Raw genomic sequence first — 17,727 nt, forward strand, 5'->3', positions numbered from 1 at the left:
CTCCACCCAGCATCTAATGTTTTTTAACACACTCTGTCTAACCAAGGACCCCTCTGCTACTTTACCCCATCTCTGATCAAAGAATCTGCGATAACGTGCTATTTACTTCAGAATATTCCAGTCTCTCCTGTAAAGTTGAAGTCTATAGTCCCTTCCCTGTGTGTAGTAGGCACAGGGACCCAACTGTTAGTATGTGTTTCAGTATTAGTTTGGGGTTGGAACCATCTGCTGGCACCAACTGAATCTTAAGGAGAAGTTTATTCGTGGATTCCCTACAGTGTGGGAGCAGGCCATTCAGTCCATCGAGTCTGCACCAACCCGCTAAAGAGCATCCTACTCCCCTGCCCTATCCTTGCATTTTCCACAGCCAATCCACCTAATCTGGATTGTGGAAGGAAACCCGCACAGACACAAGGAAAATATGCACGCTCTGCACAGACAGTCACCTGAGGGTGGGATTGAACCCAGGGCCCTGGCACTGTGAGGCAACAGCACTGAGCCACTGTGCTACCCTATTTCACGTGAGCAATCGCAGATTGGTTACATTAATAATCTCAGGACGTTGTCAGTCAGAATATGAGGCGGCTTGGGATAAAGCTACCACTTTGTGGCGCAGTGGTAGTGACCCCACTTCTGAGCCAGGAGGCCTCGGTGCCATTCCCACCTGCTCCTGAGGAGTGCAATGACAGGCCTGAGGAGATGGGTAAGGGAAAATCGATGGGTCTCCACAGGCCACAAGCAGAGCTGAAACTCAGCTACTCTACAGAGAGAGAAAGCAAAGTTAACGTTCCGGGGCCATTGACGTTGTCCGAACTCCGGGTGATCACACTGTTCTCTCTCTCCACAGATGCTGCCAGACCTGCTGAGTTCCTCCAGCTCGCTCTCTGTTTGTTTCAGATTCCCAGCAGTATTTTGTTTTATTCTAGGATCCAAGACTGTTCTGTACTTGCACCACCCAAGTCCTGATGCGATTATCAGATTGGGTGGAGCTTACTTCAATCTCCAATGTTACTTAAGAACCATTCCCTTGTTGTTTGTTATTGGGATCTCTACAGGGTCCTACTGCCCTGTTGCATGTTATTAGGGTGTACCTACAGATACCTAATGCCCTGTTGTGTGTCACTGGGGATCTCTGCAGGGTCCTAGTGTTCTGTCGTGTTACTGGGTTCTGTACAGGGACATAGAGCCCTGTGTTTTGTTACTGGTGGGAGGTGGGGCCCATCTCTATTGGGTCCTAGTGCCCTAATGTACGTTATTGGGGTTATCTACAGGGACCTAATGCCCTGTTGTGTGTCAGTGGGGATCTCTACAGGGTCCTAGTGCCCTCATTCTATTTTACTGGGGGCCTGTACAAGGTCGTGGTGCCCTGTTGTGTGTTACTGTGTTTTCCACAGGGTCCTCATGCCCTCATTGTTGCAAGGATGCCCCGGTTTCATAACGGTTGTACTGCGTTGCTGGTATGAGTGCTTGTTTCCATGAGGAACTTCAGTTGGAGTAAGTCACCCTCCTGCTCGCTCTTCCCGCGGCCCAGCAAGCAGATGGGTTGGAGGATCTGGCAAGGTGATCTCCAGCTGTTGACCCCAATGAAATGGACTAGGAGGAGTCTGATTGTGATACCCCCTGCAGCTGAATAGCCCACTGACGTTATCGGTTTGACGCTGGACTATTTGAAGTAGCCCTGAAACAGCTTGGACCACTGAGTCCAGGGAAAAAAAGCAAATGAGGAAACAGCTTGTCAAATCTTTTAAAAGCAAAATACTGCCAATTTTTGGAAATGTCAAATGAAACGTAAATTGCTGGAAGAACTCGGCATCTGTGGAGTGAGAAGTTCTGATCTGCTGCTCCAAAGAAAAGTCCGATTGGATTGGAAATGGTAACTCTGTTTCTCTCTCTCTCTCTGCGGATGTTGCCAGACCTGCTGAGTTTTTCCAGCACTCTGTGTTTTATTCTCCCTTCGACTGGATCTGTTTTCGCTGTCCCTTCACACAGCATATTCCAAATCCCAATGTCTCTCTGTGTCAGAAAGGTAAAATCTTCTCAGGAGATCAGGTGGGCAGGTTGTCGTGAGAGTTAGGAATGGAGGGGTCGAAGATCTGTATTCCACCCTCTCCTACATGCCCTCCCCCTTGCCCCGCTTCATACCTCACGCCGCTCTCGCTCATTAACACATTCTCCCATTTCTTCCCAAACAGCTGAAGGGAACGGTGCGGCCAGCTCCCGATTTCAAACCAGAAGTGGACGCCAAGGCCCTCCGCAAAGCCATGAAAGGATTCGGTCAGTGACGATTCACAGAACGTTCCGGAACAGAATCAGGCAATTTGACCCGTCAGGGCAGAACTGGCATGAAGCCCCCCCCAGCCGGTTCTGATTTGACAAGATCATGTTGGTGGTGGACTGGGGTGGGCCAAGGTCAGGAATCACACAACACCAGGTTATAGTCCATCAGGTTTATTTGAAAACACAAGCTTTCAGAGCCCAGCTCCTCCTTTGTCAGGTGAAGTGACAAAGGAGCAGCGCTTCGAAAGCTAGTGTTTTCAAATTAACCTTTTGGAATCTAACCTGGTATCATGTGATTCCTGACCTCGTCATTTGCAGTAATACAGGGGCAAAGTTACTAGACTAACCACCCTGAGGGCACACAGTCAAATCCCACCTTTCGAATTCCGTCTGGGAATGTATCTGGAAATTTGAAACCAGAATCAAAGAATTGTTACGGTGTAGAAGGTGCCATTTGGCCCATCATGCTTGTGCCAGTTCCATTCCCCAGTTCCTATCTCTTACCTCCTTCCCCATATCCCTGCATGCCTTTTCTATCCAAATAACCATCCAGTGTCCCTCTCAAATGCCTCAATTCAGCCGGCCTCTCCCACATTTCCAGGCAATGTATTCCGCATCCTGATTACTTGCTGAGTGGTCAAGGTCTTTCGTTTGTCATCCCACCGATCCTTTATTTGCACATCTGTTTAGAAGTAGCCATAAAAGTACAGCGTTAGGTTGCTTTAAGAAAGACACTGATTGGTTCAGCCGTGCCCGTTTTGGAGATGAAACCAGCCCGTTTTGTCAGGAGATTGGATAAGGAAGGTTTGATCCCATTGAAACGGGCAAAGCCTTACAGATTTGATGATGAGAAGCTGGTTTCTCCTGGCCAAAGGCATCCAATTTACCTTGGAAAGATCTAGAGGCAGGGACATGCGACCAGGATAAGGGGGTCAGCCATTTTGGGACTGAGATGAAAAGAAAGGTCCCCACTCAGGGGACTTGTTTCTGATTTCCCAACCCCTGTGTATGCTCAGTAGTTGAGTACAACAATGCAGAGGTCAGTAGCGATTGTAGGGATTTAGGATAGGGTGGGAAAGTGGACTTACAATAGGAGATAGCACTGGTTTTGTTGAATGTTGGGATAGTTTCAGAGGGCCAAATGGCCACATTCTGCTCCTATATCCCACCTGACCTAGTCTGGCTGATATGTTACTCCAGCCCACATTGAGACAGTTGTCTACTGCTCGCTCTGGTGGCCCAGTGAGTCGTTTCATTTACATCTAAACACGAAGCAGGGCTGATAAATATTAGTAACGGCCACATAAATCAGTGAATTTAAAATCCCTTGTGATCCTGCTACACACTGTTGAATGTTCCTTTGCCAGCCTGAAGTTGATCCCTTCCTAAAGGAATGAACAGACAGTAGCCCTGGGACATGGTCATCCCAGAGGTTGGGAGAGAGATCTTGCCAATGATACCCCTGTCCCATGAACAGACAATGAAGATGAACTGGCAGGAAGCCTGTTTCTTCAACCCCATTCTCTCCTTGTCCCCAAAATAGTTCCCTAAACTCTGCAGTGACCTTTACCTGAGTCCATGGACCTTAGCTGGGGTCTGTGTGGATGACAACATTAGCCTGTCAAAGCCCAGTTACAGACAGTGAGAAATCAGACATTTGAAACCCGGTCCAGTTACTTTGTCGATCTAAATGTTACTTCGGGGCTAAATTGACCTGGAAACCATAGCTAGAGGGCGTTTATTTATCTAGCACCCGGTCACATCCTTGTAAAGAGTGGGCTGCTGAAAGCCTACCCTGCCATTCGACAAGATCATGGTTGATCTCCCACTCCCCCATGCCCCAACTTTCTCACCCGGTCCCCACAATCTCAGAGATACCCAAATTCCTGCCGTGAGCCGAGTCAAACAGAGAAAGTCTGCTTCAGTGATGCTGATTGTGGGATAAATATTGGCTACGGGGGATCTCCCCTTCATCGAAACAGAGACCATCAGAGCTCCTTGATCCAGCTGAGAGGGCACTTGGGGTCTTAATTCAATGTCTCACCAGAGAAACAGACAATGTGCTGCACCCCTTCAGTAGTGTTATGGCTGTTGTTCATCCCTACACAGACTTAGAATCAGGGAGACCGTGGATTTGAGGCGAGAGCTATTGAAATGTCGTGGCAGCATGTTGCAAGGGTCCAAGTTCCCGAGGCAATCTGAACTTTGTATACATGGGTATCATAGCCAAAGGCTATTAATGGCGATGGTCAAAGCTTCAATTTCATTCCATCATGTGACTGACCGGGAGTCTTCCCTATCCCTACCACGTACCTATGGAAGGATTTGATATTTAACCTGTTTGGCGGACACAACTTCCTGGAAGGTTAAGCCCTGAGGTGGGATTGGAACCCAGAACTTCGGGCTCAGAGACGGGGACACTACCCACAGCACGTTGAAACCTCCTTCGTCAGACTGTTGTTGACCATAAACAGTGTTGGTTTGAGCCACAGCTGAGACGATTAATTGAAGAGATTTAGCAGCGGGGTCACAGTGTAATTTAACTGTCTGTCCAGATCCTGTGTTTGGGGCAAACAATGGTGTATTAATGGATCTGTTGGCTGGGATTGTGGAAAGATGTCTAAATGTGTTCCGTCTGGTTTTTCGCTTCAGGCACTGATGAAGAAACAATCATCAATATACTTACTCAGAGAAGCAATGCACAGAGGCAGCAGCTGAGACAGCAGTTCAAATCCCAGCTGGGCAGAGTAAGTTACCTTCCCTACACTGGGGATTGCCCTCCTCACTGAATCGTACAATACACAAGGAGGCCATTCAGCTGGTACTGCCCAGACTGACCCTTAGCTGGAACTATCCAGTTAATCCCATTCTCCTGTCTTCTCCTTGAAGCCCTGTCAGTATTTCCTCCCTCCCCCCCCCCACCCCCCCCCACCCACAACCTTTCTGTTGTTCATCCCCGCCTCCCTAACCTGTACTCCCACCGACCCCCTCCTCTCACCTCAAGCCCCACCTCCATCTCGTCCCTACTAGCCTCATCCCCCCTCCTTGACCTGGCTGTCCTCCCTGGACTGACCTATCCCCTCCCTACCTCCCCACCTACACTCACCTTTACTGACTCCACCCCCACCTCTTTGACCTGTCTGTTTCCCCTCCACCTATCTCCTCCTTTATCCATCTTCTATCCGCCTCCCCCCCTCCCTATTTATCCTGTCCAACCCCCCCGCCCCCTTTTCTGATGAAGGGTCTAGGCCCGAAACGTCAGCCTTCCTGCTCCTGTGATGCTGCTTGGCCTGCTGTGTTCATCCAGCTCCACACCGTGTTATCCCTGTTGTTCATCCAATTCTGTTTTGGAATCTACCACTGAATCTGCATATTCTACCCCGTCAGACTGTACTTTCCAAATCCCAACCACATGTTCTGTCAAACAAAAAAAAAGCTTCTCACATTTGTCATGGTTCAGTTGTTCTGTGTTTGATTGTGTGTGACTGGTCTATGCTAATTGTGTTTGATTGGTTCAGCCTGGATGTTGATTTAGAGCAAAGTAAACAAAGCTGAGCCTGGAAGACAAATGTAGCAGTGATAGTGTGTGTGTGAGAGAGAGAGTGAGTTGCGGCACTTCCAGAAACCGGTGTCACCCTGGGTAAAGGTGGCAGTTTTCCTTCTCCTAGGATGGTGATGGCGAGCACGAGGGGGCATAGCTTTAAATTGAGGGGTGAGAGATATAGAACAGATGTCAGAGGTAGTTTCTTTACTCAGAGAGTAGTAAGGGAATGGAACGCTTTGCCTGCAACGGTAGTAGTTTCGCCAACTTTAGGTACATTTAAGTCGTCATTGGACAAGCATATGGATGTACATGGAATAGTGTATGTTAGATGGGCTTGAGATCAGTATGACAGGTGGGCACAACATCGAGGGGCGAAGGGTCTGTACTGTGCTGTAATGTACTATGTTCTCCAAGGGGCCTCAGTGAACCAGGTGGGGTTTTTAACAGCAATTCTATGACAGTCACGATGTCCCAGTCCTGGAATTCCCTCCCTGTGGACACTCACCCTCATCTTCTCCAGGGGCAGCTCGTCTTTGCTCAATAAAGCTGTCCCGAACCGCAACACCCACTTCCCATCAATAAGTTAGCTATTTACTAAAATTGCAAGTCTTTAACTGAAGCTTGGGGGCAGTGAGGTTGGTTAGCTCAGTTGGCTGGATGGCTGATTTATGATGCATAGTGATGTTAACAGCATGGGTTCAGTTCCTGCTCTAGCTGAGATTAACGTGAATGATTCCCCTAAGGGTTCTATGTCTTAGGTAAGCCACCAGCTGAAGACATGCCATTTTAGTAAATAGCTAACTTATTGGCAAACACTTAGGCACAGTGATTTTTTTCTTGCTGTCATTCATTGACGGGAAGTGGGTGTTGCTGTTCGGGACAGCTTTATTGAGCAAAGATGAGCTGCCCCGGAGAAGATGGTGGTGAGCTGCCGCCTTGAAATGCTGCAGTCCTTGCGATGTTAGTGCTGTTTAAAGGCCTGGGGTTGGGATTTGAATCTAAGAGGCTCTACCGCAGTAACATTATCAGCACTCCCTTATCTCTGCAGGATTTGTAGCATTATACTCCTGTCATGCTCATGACAACTTCCCTTAGTCCATTATCATTCAGCACCTGGTCTGTTTTACAGCAATTTGCTAGATCCTACAAGACCCCACTCACTATGAGACAAGAACTGGAATTTTTTAAACAGAATTACTAAATAATATCGGATAATTAAAGCAAATCTTGTCCGCCATGCCTTTGAAAGAGTTGTCCAATTAGCCCCACTCAACAACAGCAAAATGCATTTGTCTAGCACCTCCTGCAGGCGTGAACTGCACCAAAGCAGTCTCCAAGAGTGTAATCAGGGAGAATCTCAGCCAGAATTACTATTATAACAGCTGAGTGGAACCCTCTTGCCCCACCAACTCTTTTTCCCACTAGCCCACCCCCACACAAAAATGAATGATGTAATTGAATCTGCTTCCACACATACTTTCAGGCAGCACATTAATCAGAATTTGTAGGGACCTGCAGTACTTCCAAGAACCTTCAGGAGGCGGTGTGAGATCATGTCATCTACAGTCTCGCTGTGGCACTGAAGCCTCTGAATCGATTCTTTGGAGGAAGTTCCGAAATAAAAATCATCGAAAAGTTACAGCACGAAGATGTAATTGCACTGAAACTGCTAGTTATTGTCTAACCTGTGCATTCTCCCTGGCGACAGAGCCAGAGACCACTTGCCAGCGATCACACTTTCCAGATAACAGTATGAAATGTTGCTCTCCTTTACATTGGTATTTGTTGGAATTGTTCTGATGAGCGTTAAGAGAAAAACATTGACAAAATGTCTGCTTTCAACAATACCCAAGCTCTATACCATCCAGCAACAAATTTATAGACATTATTAGTGTGGAAAACCCATCGTCTATAGAAAGACCCAGAGTAATACTGTTAGAGTTAACCTGAGATTATCAGTGCTGTAAAAAAATAGTCATTGAAGCAGTCATGCTTTTGAGAGGGATTTAGAGATACTTACAGAGAGCACAGTGAATGGTTTGGAGTTGGGCAGGTGAGGGGCACGGGGCGGAAGGTGGGGGTGAGGGACACGGGGCAGAAGGTGGGGGTGAGGGGCAAGGGGCGGAAGGTGGGGAAGAGGGATATGCAGAATCAGTGGATTCAAACTAATCTAAAGGTCTGGATTTTAGGAATAAAAATGTCCTTAAGAATTACCATGTTAAAGACTCAGTAAGTGATGTGTGTGTGTGCGTGTTGTGAGAGAGATGCAGGTGTGGTGGGAAGTGTGATGAGCACATTGGTTTTCATTCACTTTAGATTACACTGACTGGGTACGGCAGTGAGTGAGGGTGTTGGATTACACTGGGTGGGTATAAAAGGCAATGGGGAATGAAGACGGAATGGGATTAATTTGTTAGGTTTACTAAAGGTGATGGTGCGTGATGGGGGGAGTGGGATGGCACTGGGTGGGGTGTTAGAGGTGATGGAGAGTGGAGGATGGGTAAGATTATATTGGGAGGGACATGAAAGATGATGGAGCGTGGGATAAACAGAAGTTGCTTGAAATACTTGGTGGGATCTAGGGAGAGAGAAACAGAGTTAAGATCTCAGATCAACGAGGCTGGTTCGAAACTGGACCATTGCGAGGATAGCTGGTCTGATCCAGTGAAACAACTCCCTGTCCGTGTGCTGTGACCAAAGCTGTTGATGTGTGTTTTCTTCCCCTCCCCCAGGACCTGATGGCAGATGTGAAATCGGAGGTAGGTGGTCCACTGGAGAAGATTCTGCTTGGCTTGTTGATGACTCCCGCTCAGTTCGATGCGAAGCAGCTGCAGAAAGCCATCAAGGTGAGGAGTGTGCTGTGCCACATTGTGTCCCCACGCCTTCCTCTGGGCCTGCCTAGGGGCTACAGCACCACCACCATGAACACAGCAAGCCCTTCACTGTCCTGATCAATCACAGCAAGACCCCGCGAGCACCAGGTTATTGGGATCTGTCGTAGCCCATGTCCCAGGTCCCGAATGTAACGCAACAACTAACATCTAAATCCCAAAACCCACGATGCGATGATATTAAACAAAAAAAACTAAAGAAATGTGGATGCTGGAAATCAGAAACAAAAACAGAAATTGCTGGAAAAGCTTGGCAGAGCTGGCTGCATCTGTGGAGAGAAAGCAGAGTTAACCTTCCGTATCCAGTGACCCTTCAGAGCGCAGGGTCAATAGCACTGTTCTCTCTCCACAGACGCTGCCAGATCTGAGTTTTTCCAGCTCTCTCTGTGCTCGTACCCAAGTTAGAAGTTAGGGGTTTAGAAGAATTAGAAAGGACTTGACAGGATAGATGGGGAAAGGCTGATTCCCTTTCTGGGAGAGTCTAGGATCAGAGGGCATCATCTTGCAATAGGAGGTTACACATTTAAGGCAGAGATGAGAAGGAAGCTCTTTTCTGAGGACAGTGAATTTGTGGAACTCTTTCCAACAAAGGGCTGTCGAGGCTGGGACATTGAAAATATTCAGCACTGAGGTAGACAGATGTTTAATCAGTAAGGGGGAATCAAGTGTTCTGAGGAAGAGACAGGAAAGTGGAGCTGAGGATGATCAGATCAGCTGTGATCCCACTGAACGGTGGAGCAGAATGGCCTAATTCTGCACTAGGGACCACCTTTCAGGCAAGGAGCTCCAGACTCTAGCTCTCTCTGGGTAAAACAGATGTTTCCCCATCTCCCCTCTTGTCCTCCTCCTGATCACGTTAGATCTATGAACCCTGCTCCTCCTTCCAGTCACTGATCCTTGTGCTAAATAGATGTCCAGCTGGTTACTGACCCCCACAGTCAGTCGGAACTGTCCCCCCTCGTTTAACCTATCAGCGGCCCTCAGTGTTTGACACAGCCCTGTGAAAACCCCTGAACCTTGGCTGATTTGAGGAGGCCTTTCTGTCAGGAGCCTTTGGTTCCTCTCGTGGCCAGAGAAATCATTAGTGCTCTCACTCTACTTCGAAACAAACCCCTAACCCCTTCACAAAGGTTGTGTTTCCTGGATTTTTTTTGGAATTCTGTCTTGGGGAGATATAAGCACACAGCGAGTAGCTGCAAGGTCTGAGCTGACAGTCACTTGACCAAAGATCCATCAGTGAAGGTTCAAAAGGGGGGCCTTGTGGAGTATTTCTGCTGCTCAGTCTTCCGTTCTTTCCAATTTGCAGGGTGCGGGCACAGATGAGAGGGCCCTGATTGAAATCCTGACCACCAGAACTAACCAGGAGATACGAGCGATCAATGAAGCTTACAAGGAAGGTGAGGGAAAACACACAGATGGAAACGGATTTCAGTCCTCGTGATGGCGGGGGGAGCATTGAGGAGTTTTTTTTGTGTGGAAAAGTGGGAGCTGAGCTATTGGGCGTCACTGGCTGGGCAGCATTTGTTGCTAACTATCCATGAATTAAATAGCACACTAGGGCCATTTCAGGGCCACATTATTGTTGGTCTGGACAGCAGATTCCCTTCCTTTCAAGGAAATTCGTGACCCAGGTGGCATTTTTCAACAGTAGATAGTTTGCGTGTTCCCCAGTATGCTTTTAATTGTGGATTTTAATTGAATTACAATTTGACCATCTGCCATGTGGGATATGTACCCCCAGAGCATTCGTCTGAGGTTCTGGATTGTCCATCTCGGACCAGCTGTCGATACTACCACCCTTTCGTTCTGTGACCTGTTCTAGGAAAAAAGAGACACGTTCCTTCAATAAGCACAGGACTTGTCCGACTTGCACCTCTTCCAAAGTGGGCCTGGGCCTAAGCTGGTCATTGAGGGCGTGATGATGGGCAGAGGAAGGAGGAGGGTGTGACTTGGTTTCTGTCATTCCTGCTGAGAAGACACACGGTGGTTTCAGTCACCTCCCCAGCATCCCCACCCCCCTCCAATCCTGCTCCTCAACTTTGGACCAAAGAAAAGCCATCAAACTGTCACATAGGATGCAAGGCCCCAACTCATCTTGTGTAATTCAAAATGGAGGACCAGTACGACCCAGTATATTCCTTTCTAAATATGAATGACTGTTTTTTTTTTACTGCTTCTTTCCCTCTGGCTATTGAATATTTTGCAACTACCCTGACGTGCGGGCTTGTTTCAGCATTTCCTTCAGCACTTAGGCCCCTCCAACTATGCAGCATTCCCTCGGACTGCACAGAATGGGTTTTTGGCCTGGCTTATCTCCTTGTCTCATGGGAAGGGGTATCTCAAACCTGTTGCCTTTTAACCTCGAGCTGATACTGCAACGGCGATCACATAACATCCTGCTGTCATGGTAACCTCATCTGCCTTTTCTCCACAGCCTACCACAAGAGTTTAGAGGATGACATAAGCTCGGATACGTCTGGTCACTTTAAGAGACTCTTGATCTCGCTGATTCAGGTACAAACTCCTCGCTAATCTCTTTACCCCTTTGAGACCGGAATTACATTAGAGTCATTAGGAGTAGACAGTAGAAAAAGGCCATTTGGCCCATCGAGTCTGCGTCTAACTATTCTAATCCTATTTTCCAACATTTGGCCAATAGCCTTGTCTGTCTCCTCATTGCAAGTGACCATCTAAATCCTACTTCAACGTGATGAGGGTTTCTGCTTTTCCCACCCTTGCAGGCAGTGAGTTCCGATTCCCATCACCCCCTCGTTCCCTCTAAACCTCCTGCCCTGACCTTAAGTCTGTGCCCTCTGACCCCTGTGCATAGGTCACTGATCCGTCCATCAGGGAGAGGCATTTCTTTCTGTTCTTCCTGCCTGTGTCCCTCATAATTTTACACGTCACCTCTGCTCGAAGGAAAACAAACTCAATCTGTCCGATCTGTCTCTCTCTTCATAGCTCTCCAGCCTACTCAACATCCCGGTAAATCTCCTCGGCACCCTCTGCAGTACAATCATATCTCTCCTGTCATGTGAATTCCAGAACTGCACACCATACTCTAGCTTGGCCTAACCAGCATTTTATACAGTTTCACCACGACGCCTCTGTTTTTAAATTCTATGCCTTTGCCAATAAACTTAATTATTCCACATGCCTTCTTAACACTATAGCCACTTGTCCTACTGCCTTAAAGGTGGGCTGCTCTTCAGAGGGTCAGTGTAGGCTGGATGGGCCGATTGGCCTGCTTCCACATTATACGGAGCCTGTGATTTCCAGAGCCGTAGGTACGTGTCTAAGACCAGAGGGCATAAGTTTAAAGTGAGGAGCAAATGGTTGAGAGGAGATCTGAGAAAGTGGTAATGAAGGAGGCGTTTAGTATGTTTGCCTTTGTTGGTCAGTGCATTGAGCATAGGAGTTGGGAGGTCATGATAATAAAATGTGAGGCTGGATGAACACAGCAGGCCAAGCAGCATCTCAGGAGCACTAAAGCTGACGTTTCAGGTCTAGACCCTTCATCAGAGAGAGTTGGGAGGTCATGTTGTGTTTGTATAGGACAGTGGTTAGGTTACCTTCGGAATTCTGTGTTCAGCTCTATGCTATGGAAAATATGTTGTTAAAGTGGAAAGGATTCAGAATAGATTTACAAAGATGTTGCCAGGGTTGGAGGATTTGAGCCACGGGGGGACACTGAATAGGCTGGGGCCATGTTCCCTGGAGCATCAGAGGCTGAGGGGTGACCTTATAGAGGTTTATAAAATCATGAGGGGCCTGGATAGGATCAAGGTCTTTTTCTTCCCAGGGTAGGGAAGTCCAAAATTAGAGGGCATAGGGTTAAGGTTATGGGGTAAGAATTAAAAGGGCCCTAAGGGGCAATTTTTTCATGCCGAGGGTGTTATGTGTATGAAATGAGCTGCTAAAGGAAGTGGGTGGGGGCTGGTACAATGACAACATTTAAAAGGCATCTGGATGGAGACAGGAATAGGAAGGGTACAGAGGGATATGGGCCAAATGCTGGCAAATGGGACTGGATTAATTTAGGATGTCTGGTCAGCGTTGGTGAGTTGGACCGAAGGGTCTGTTTCTGTGCTGTACATCTATACGACTCTATGACTCTAACTTATACAAATATCTTTTAAATGCTGTAACAGTACCTGCATTCACCACTTCCTCTGGAAGTTCATTCCACACATGAACCACTCTCCTGTGTAAAAAGAAACAAAATTGTCCTTCATGTCTTTTTCAAATCATTCACCTCTCACCTTAAAAATATATCCGCTAGTCTTGAAATTCTCCAGCCTTGGGAAGATACACTTACCATTTTTTCTATTCCTACCTCTCATGATTTTATTAACCTCTGTAAGGTCACCCCACAACTTCCTACCCTCAGTCAAAACAGTCCCACCCTATCCAGCCTCTCCTTATAACTCAAACCCTCCATTCCTAGCAACATCCCAGTACATCTTTGCTGAACCCTCTCTATCTTCATAATATCCTTCAACTTCCTGACTGTAAATTCTGTGAAGTGCCATCCCAGGATTACAGCCACTGGATGGCGCTGGTATTCTGTCTAAAACCTCCCCGTCGATTGGTTCATTGCCAATGGGAGCCTCGATGGTAGGGAGTTACCAACTCTCGAGGATTGCCCTGGAGTAAAGGAAATAGAATTTGGTATATTTCAGACACTGCTGGAACTGAACCTTTGGGGGAAACCTTTGGGTCATTTCAAACAAAAGGCATATGTTTATTTTTCTGAAATGTGCTTTATCTCTGGAATAATTTTGTGGTTGCACATACAGTGGAGAATGAAATAGAACATAGAACAGCACAGACCCTTCGGCCCACGATGTTGTGCCGACCTATTATCCTGCTAAGATCAATCTAAACCTGCATACCCTACATTTTACTGTCCTTCATGTGCCTGTCCAAGACTTGCTTAAAAGCCTCTAAGTATCTTACTACCACTGCCAGCAGCACATTCCACACACCCACCACTCTCTGTGTGGAGAACCTACCTTTGACATCTCCCTGATACCTTCCTCCGGTCGCCTTAAAATTATGCCCCCTCATAATAGCCATTTCCGCCCTGGGAAAAAATCTCTGATTATCCAGTCTATCTGTGCCTCTCATCATCTTGTACACCTCTATCAAGTCACCTCACATGCTTCGCTCAATGAAAAAAACCCAAGCTCCCTCAACCTTTCCTCTCACGACCTGCCCTCCAGTCCAGGCAGCATCCTGGTCAATCTCCTCTGCACCCTCTCTAAAGCTTCCACATTTTTCCTGTAATGAGGTGACCAGAACTGAACCCAATATTCCAAGTGTGGTCTAACCAGAGTTTAAAGAGCTGCAGCATGGCCTCATGGCTCTTAAACTCAATTCCCCTGCCAATGAAAGCCAACAGACCATATGCCTTCTTTACAACCCGATCAACTTGGATCGTAACTTTGAGGGATCAATGGATGTGGACCCCAAGATCCCTCTATTCCATCACACTGCCGAGAATCCTGCCATTAACCCTGTATTCTGCATTCAAATTCGACGTTCCAAAATGAATCACTTCACGCTTTTCTGTGTTGAATTCCATCTGCCACTTCTTTGCCCAGCTCTGCATCCTGTCAATGTCCCACTGTAACCTACAGCAGCCCACAAAATCCACAAAATCGGCTGCAAAAGTTAATGTGCTGAAGCCATGTAAGGCCTTGTATCACACAACATTGTTTTTGAACCACAGATGCTGGACTAGGGGAGCTCTGGGCATCGTCATGGAGACTTACAGCACAGAAACAGACCCTTTAGTCCAACTTGTCCATGCCGACCAGATATCATGAATATTTGCCAGCATTTAGCCCATATCCTGCTATACCCTTCCTATTCATGTACCCATCTGGGTACTTTTAAATGTTGTCATTGTACCACCCTCCACCACTCGTTCCATACACGCACCACCCTCTGTGTGAAAAAGTTTCCCCGTAGCTCCCTTTTAAATCATTCCCCTCTCACCATAAAACTATACCCTCGAGTTTTGGACTCCCCTAAGCTGGGAAAAAGGCCTTGGCTATTCATCCTACACATGCCCCTTTTTGACTTGATAAACCTCTATATTCTCAACCCTCCACCTCCAATGCTGCAGGGAAAATAAAATGAATAAAGGCCTCCTTTATTCATTTTTGGGATGAGGATGTTGCTGGCTCAGGCAGCGTTTGTTGCCCATCACAAATTACCCAGTTGGCAGTTCAGAGTCAACCACATTGCTATGGGTCTGGAGTCACATGAAGGCCAGACGGGGTAAGGATGGCAGTTTCCTTCCCTAAAGGCCATTAGTGAACCAGATGGGTTCCCCCTCAAACTGACAATCGGCAACAGATTCACAATCACTGTTAGATTCTTAATCCCAGATATTTATTTTACTGAATTTAACGTCCACTATCTGCAATGGCTGGATTTGAACCCAGGTCCCCAGGATGTTATCCGTGACTCTGGATTAGCAGTCCAGCGATAATACCACTGGATGTTGCCTCCCTACTTAGCTTCTCCCTGTAACTCAAACCCTCCAATCCCAACAACATCCTCCTGGATCTTTTCTGAGTCCTTTCTAGTTTCACAAAGTGACCCTTTGAGTTGTAAATGGGACTGAATGATGCACAGCTCAGTTGCATTCAATTATATTAAACCAGGCACACACAGACCAGCTAAGACGGGAACTAAGGGGTTCTCAGTTCTCCCAAGCTTTTCTTGCTAAAGGTGGCTCTGAATCTGTTCCCCTCCTCTCGTCACAGGAGCTAATTCATAAGAAAGAACCAGTGACAGGAGGGGGCAATTTGGCCCATCAAGCTAGTTGTACTGTTCGATTAGATCATAAACTAAACCCAGTTTACCTGTCCTTGTTCCTTAATATTTACATCAATATAAACATGGATCAAGCTTTGATTTGGATTTTTCATTTGATTGTTGATGGTGTTTGGTGAGGCAGAGGGGTGAGGTTGGTGTGAAAAATCATTTCCTGACATCCCCCCTCGCGAACCTGGTTTTAATTGGACAACCTGTTGCCTTGGATGGGCTCCCTCAAACAGATGAAACAATTTCTGTTAAAGTACTGGCACCTTCACAATCGCCTTGGATCAGCTGTGGTTCAGAAACCAGCCAGAGAACCACACGATCCTGGGATCAAGTCCCACTGCAGTGCTGAGGAAGCGCCGCACTGTCAGAGGGTCAGTCCTGAGGAAGCGCCGCACTGTCAGAGGGTCAGTCCTGAGGAAGCGCCGCACTGTCAGAGGGTCAGTAATGAGGAAGCGCCGCACTGTCAGAGGGTCAGTCCTGAGGAAGCGCCGCACTGTCAGAGGGTCAGTCCTGAGGGAGTGCTGCACTGCCAGAGGGTCAGTAATGAGGAAGCGCCGCACTGTCAGAGGGTCAGTACTGAGGGAGCGTCGCACTGTCAGAGGGTCAGTCCTGAGGAAGTGCCGCACTGTCGGAGGGTCGGTACTGAGGGTGTGCCGCACTGTCAGAGGGTCAGTGCTGAGGGAGTGCCGCACTGTCAGAGGGTCAGTACTGAGGGAGTGCCGCACTGTCAGAGGGTCAGTACTGAGGGAGCGCTGCACTGTCAGAGGGTCAGTGCTGAGGGAGTGCCACACTGTCAGAGGGTCAGTGCTGAGGGAGTGCTGCACTGTCAGAGGGTCAGTACTGAGGGAGTGCTGCACTGTCAGAGGGTCAGTGCTGAGGGAGTGCCGCACTGTCGGAGGGTCAGTACTGAGGGAGTGCCGCACTGTCAGAGGGTCAGTACTGAGGGAGTGCCGCACTGTCAGAGGGTCAGTACTGAGGGAGTGCCGCACTGTCAGAGGGTCAGTACTGAGGGAGTGCTGCACTGTCAGAGGGTCAGTCCTGAGGGAGTGCCACACTGTCAGAGGGTCAGTACTGAGGGAGTGCCGCACTGTCAGAGGGTCAGTACTGAGGGAGTGCCGCACTGTCGGAGGGTCAGTACTGAGGGAGTGCCGCACTGTCAGAGGGTCAGTACTGAGGGAGTGCTGCACTGTCAGACGGTCAGTACTGAGGGAGTGCCGCACTGTCAGAGGGCCAGTACTGAGGGAGTGCCGCACTGTCGGAGGGTCAGTACTGAGGGAGTGCCGTACTGTCGGAGGGTCAGTACTGAGGGAGTGCCGTACTGTCAGAGGGTCAGTACTGAGGGAGTGCCGCACTGTCGGAGGGTCAGTACTGAGGGAGCGCCGCACTGTCAGAGGGTCAGTACTGAGGGAGCGCCGCACTGTCAGAGGGTCAGTACTGAGGAAGCGCCGCACTGTCAGAGGGTCAGTACTGAGGGAGCGCCGCACTGTCAGAGGGTCAGTGGTGAGGGAGTGCCGCACTGTCAGAGGGTCAGTACAGAGGGAGTGTCGCACTGTCAGAGGGTCAGTACTGAGGGAGCGCCGCACTGTCAGAGGGTCAGTGGTGAGGGAGTGCCGCACTGTCAGAGGGTCAGTACTGAGGGAGTGCTGCACTGTCAGAGGGTCAGTACTGAGGGAGTGCTGCACTGTCAGAGGGTCAGTACTGAGGAAGCGCCGCACTGTCAGAGGGTCAGTACTGAGGAAGCGCCGCACTGTCAGAGGGTCAGTACTGAGGGAGCGCCGCACTGTCAGAGGGTCAGTGGTGAGGGAGTGCCGCACTGTCAGAGGGTCAGTACTGAGGGAGCGCCGCACTGTCAGAGGGTCAGTACTGAGGGAGTGCTGCACTGTCAGAGGGTCAGTACTGAGGGAGTGCTGCACTGTCAGAGGGTCAGTCCTGAGGGAGTGCTGCACTGTCAGAGGGTCAGTACTGAGGGAGTGCCGCACTGTCAGAGGGTCAGTACTGAGGGAGTGCTGCACTGTCAGAGGGTCAGTGCTGAGGGAGTGCCGCACTGTCAGAGGGTCAGTACTGAGGGAGTGCCACACTGTCAGAGGGTCAGTACTGAGGGAGTGCTGCACTGTCAGAGGGTCAGTGCTGAGGGAGTGCCGCACTGTCGGAGGGTCAGTACTGAGGGAGTGCCAC

At 48.6% G+C, this 17,727-nt stretch overlaps 1 protein-coding gene across 2 annotated transcripts in view; it reads left to right on the forward strand.

Annotated features, from left to right (window-relative positions):
• Positions 1-17,727, forward strand: part of anxa6 (annexin A6) — a 98,695-nt gene that overhangs the window by 56,606 nt on the left and 24,362 nt on the right. For both annotated transcript variants that reach the window (XM_059650551.1, XM_059650552.1), the window contains exons 15-19: positions 2,193-2,274; positions 4,930-5,024; positions 8,554-8,667; positions 10,019-10,109; positions 11,147-11,226. In XM_059650551.1, the coding sequence (XP_059506534.1) occupies positions 2,193-2,274; positions 4,930-5,024; positions 8,554-8,667; positions 10,019-10,109; positions 11,147-11,226 (462 nt within the window). The remainder of the gene's footprint in view (positions 1-2,192; positions 2,275-4,929; positions 5,025-8,553; positions 8,668-10,018; positions 10,110-11,146; positions 11,227-17,727) is intronic.

Source organism: Stegostoma tigrinum, chromosome 13 (genome assembly GCF_030684315.1).
Source record: "Stegostoma tigrinum isolate sSteTig4 chromosome 13, sSteTig4.hap1, whole genome shotgun sequence".
NCBI classification, from domain to species: domain Eukaryota; kingdom Metazoa; phylum Chordata; class Chondrichthyes; order Orectolobiformes; family Stegostomatidae; genus Stegostoma; species Stegostoma tigrinum.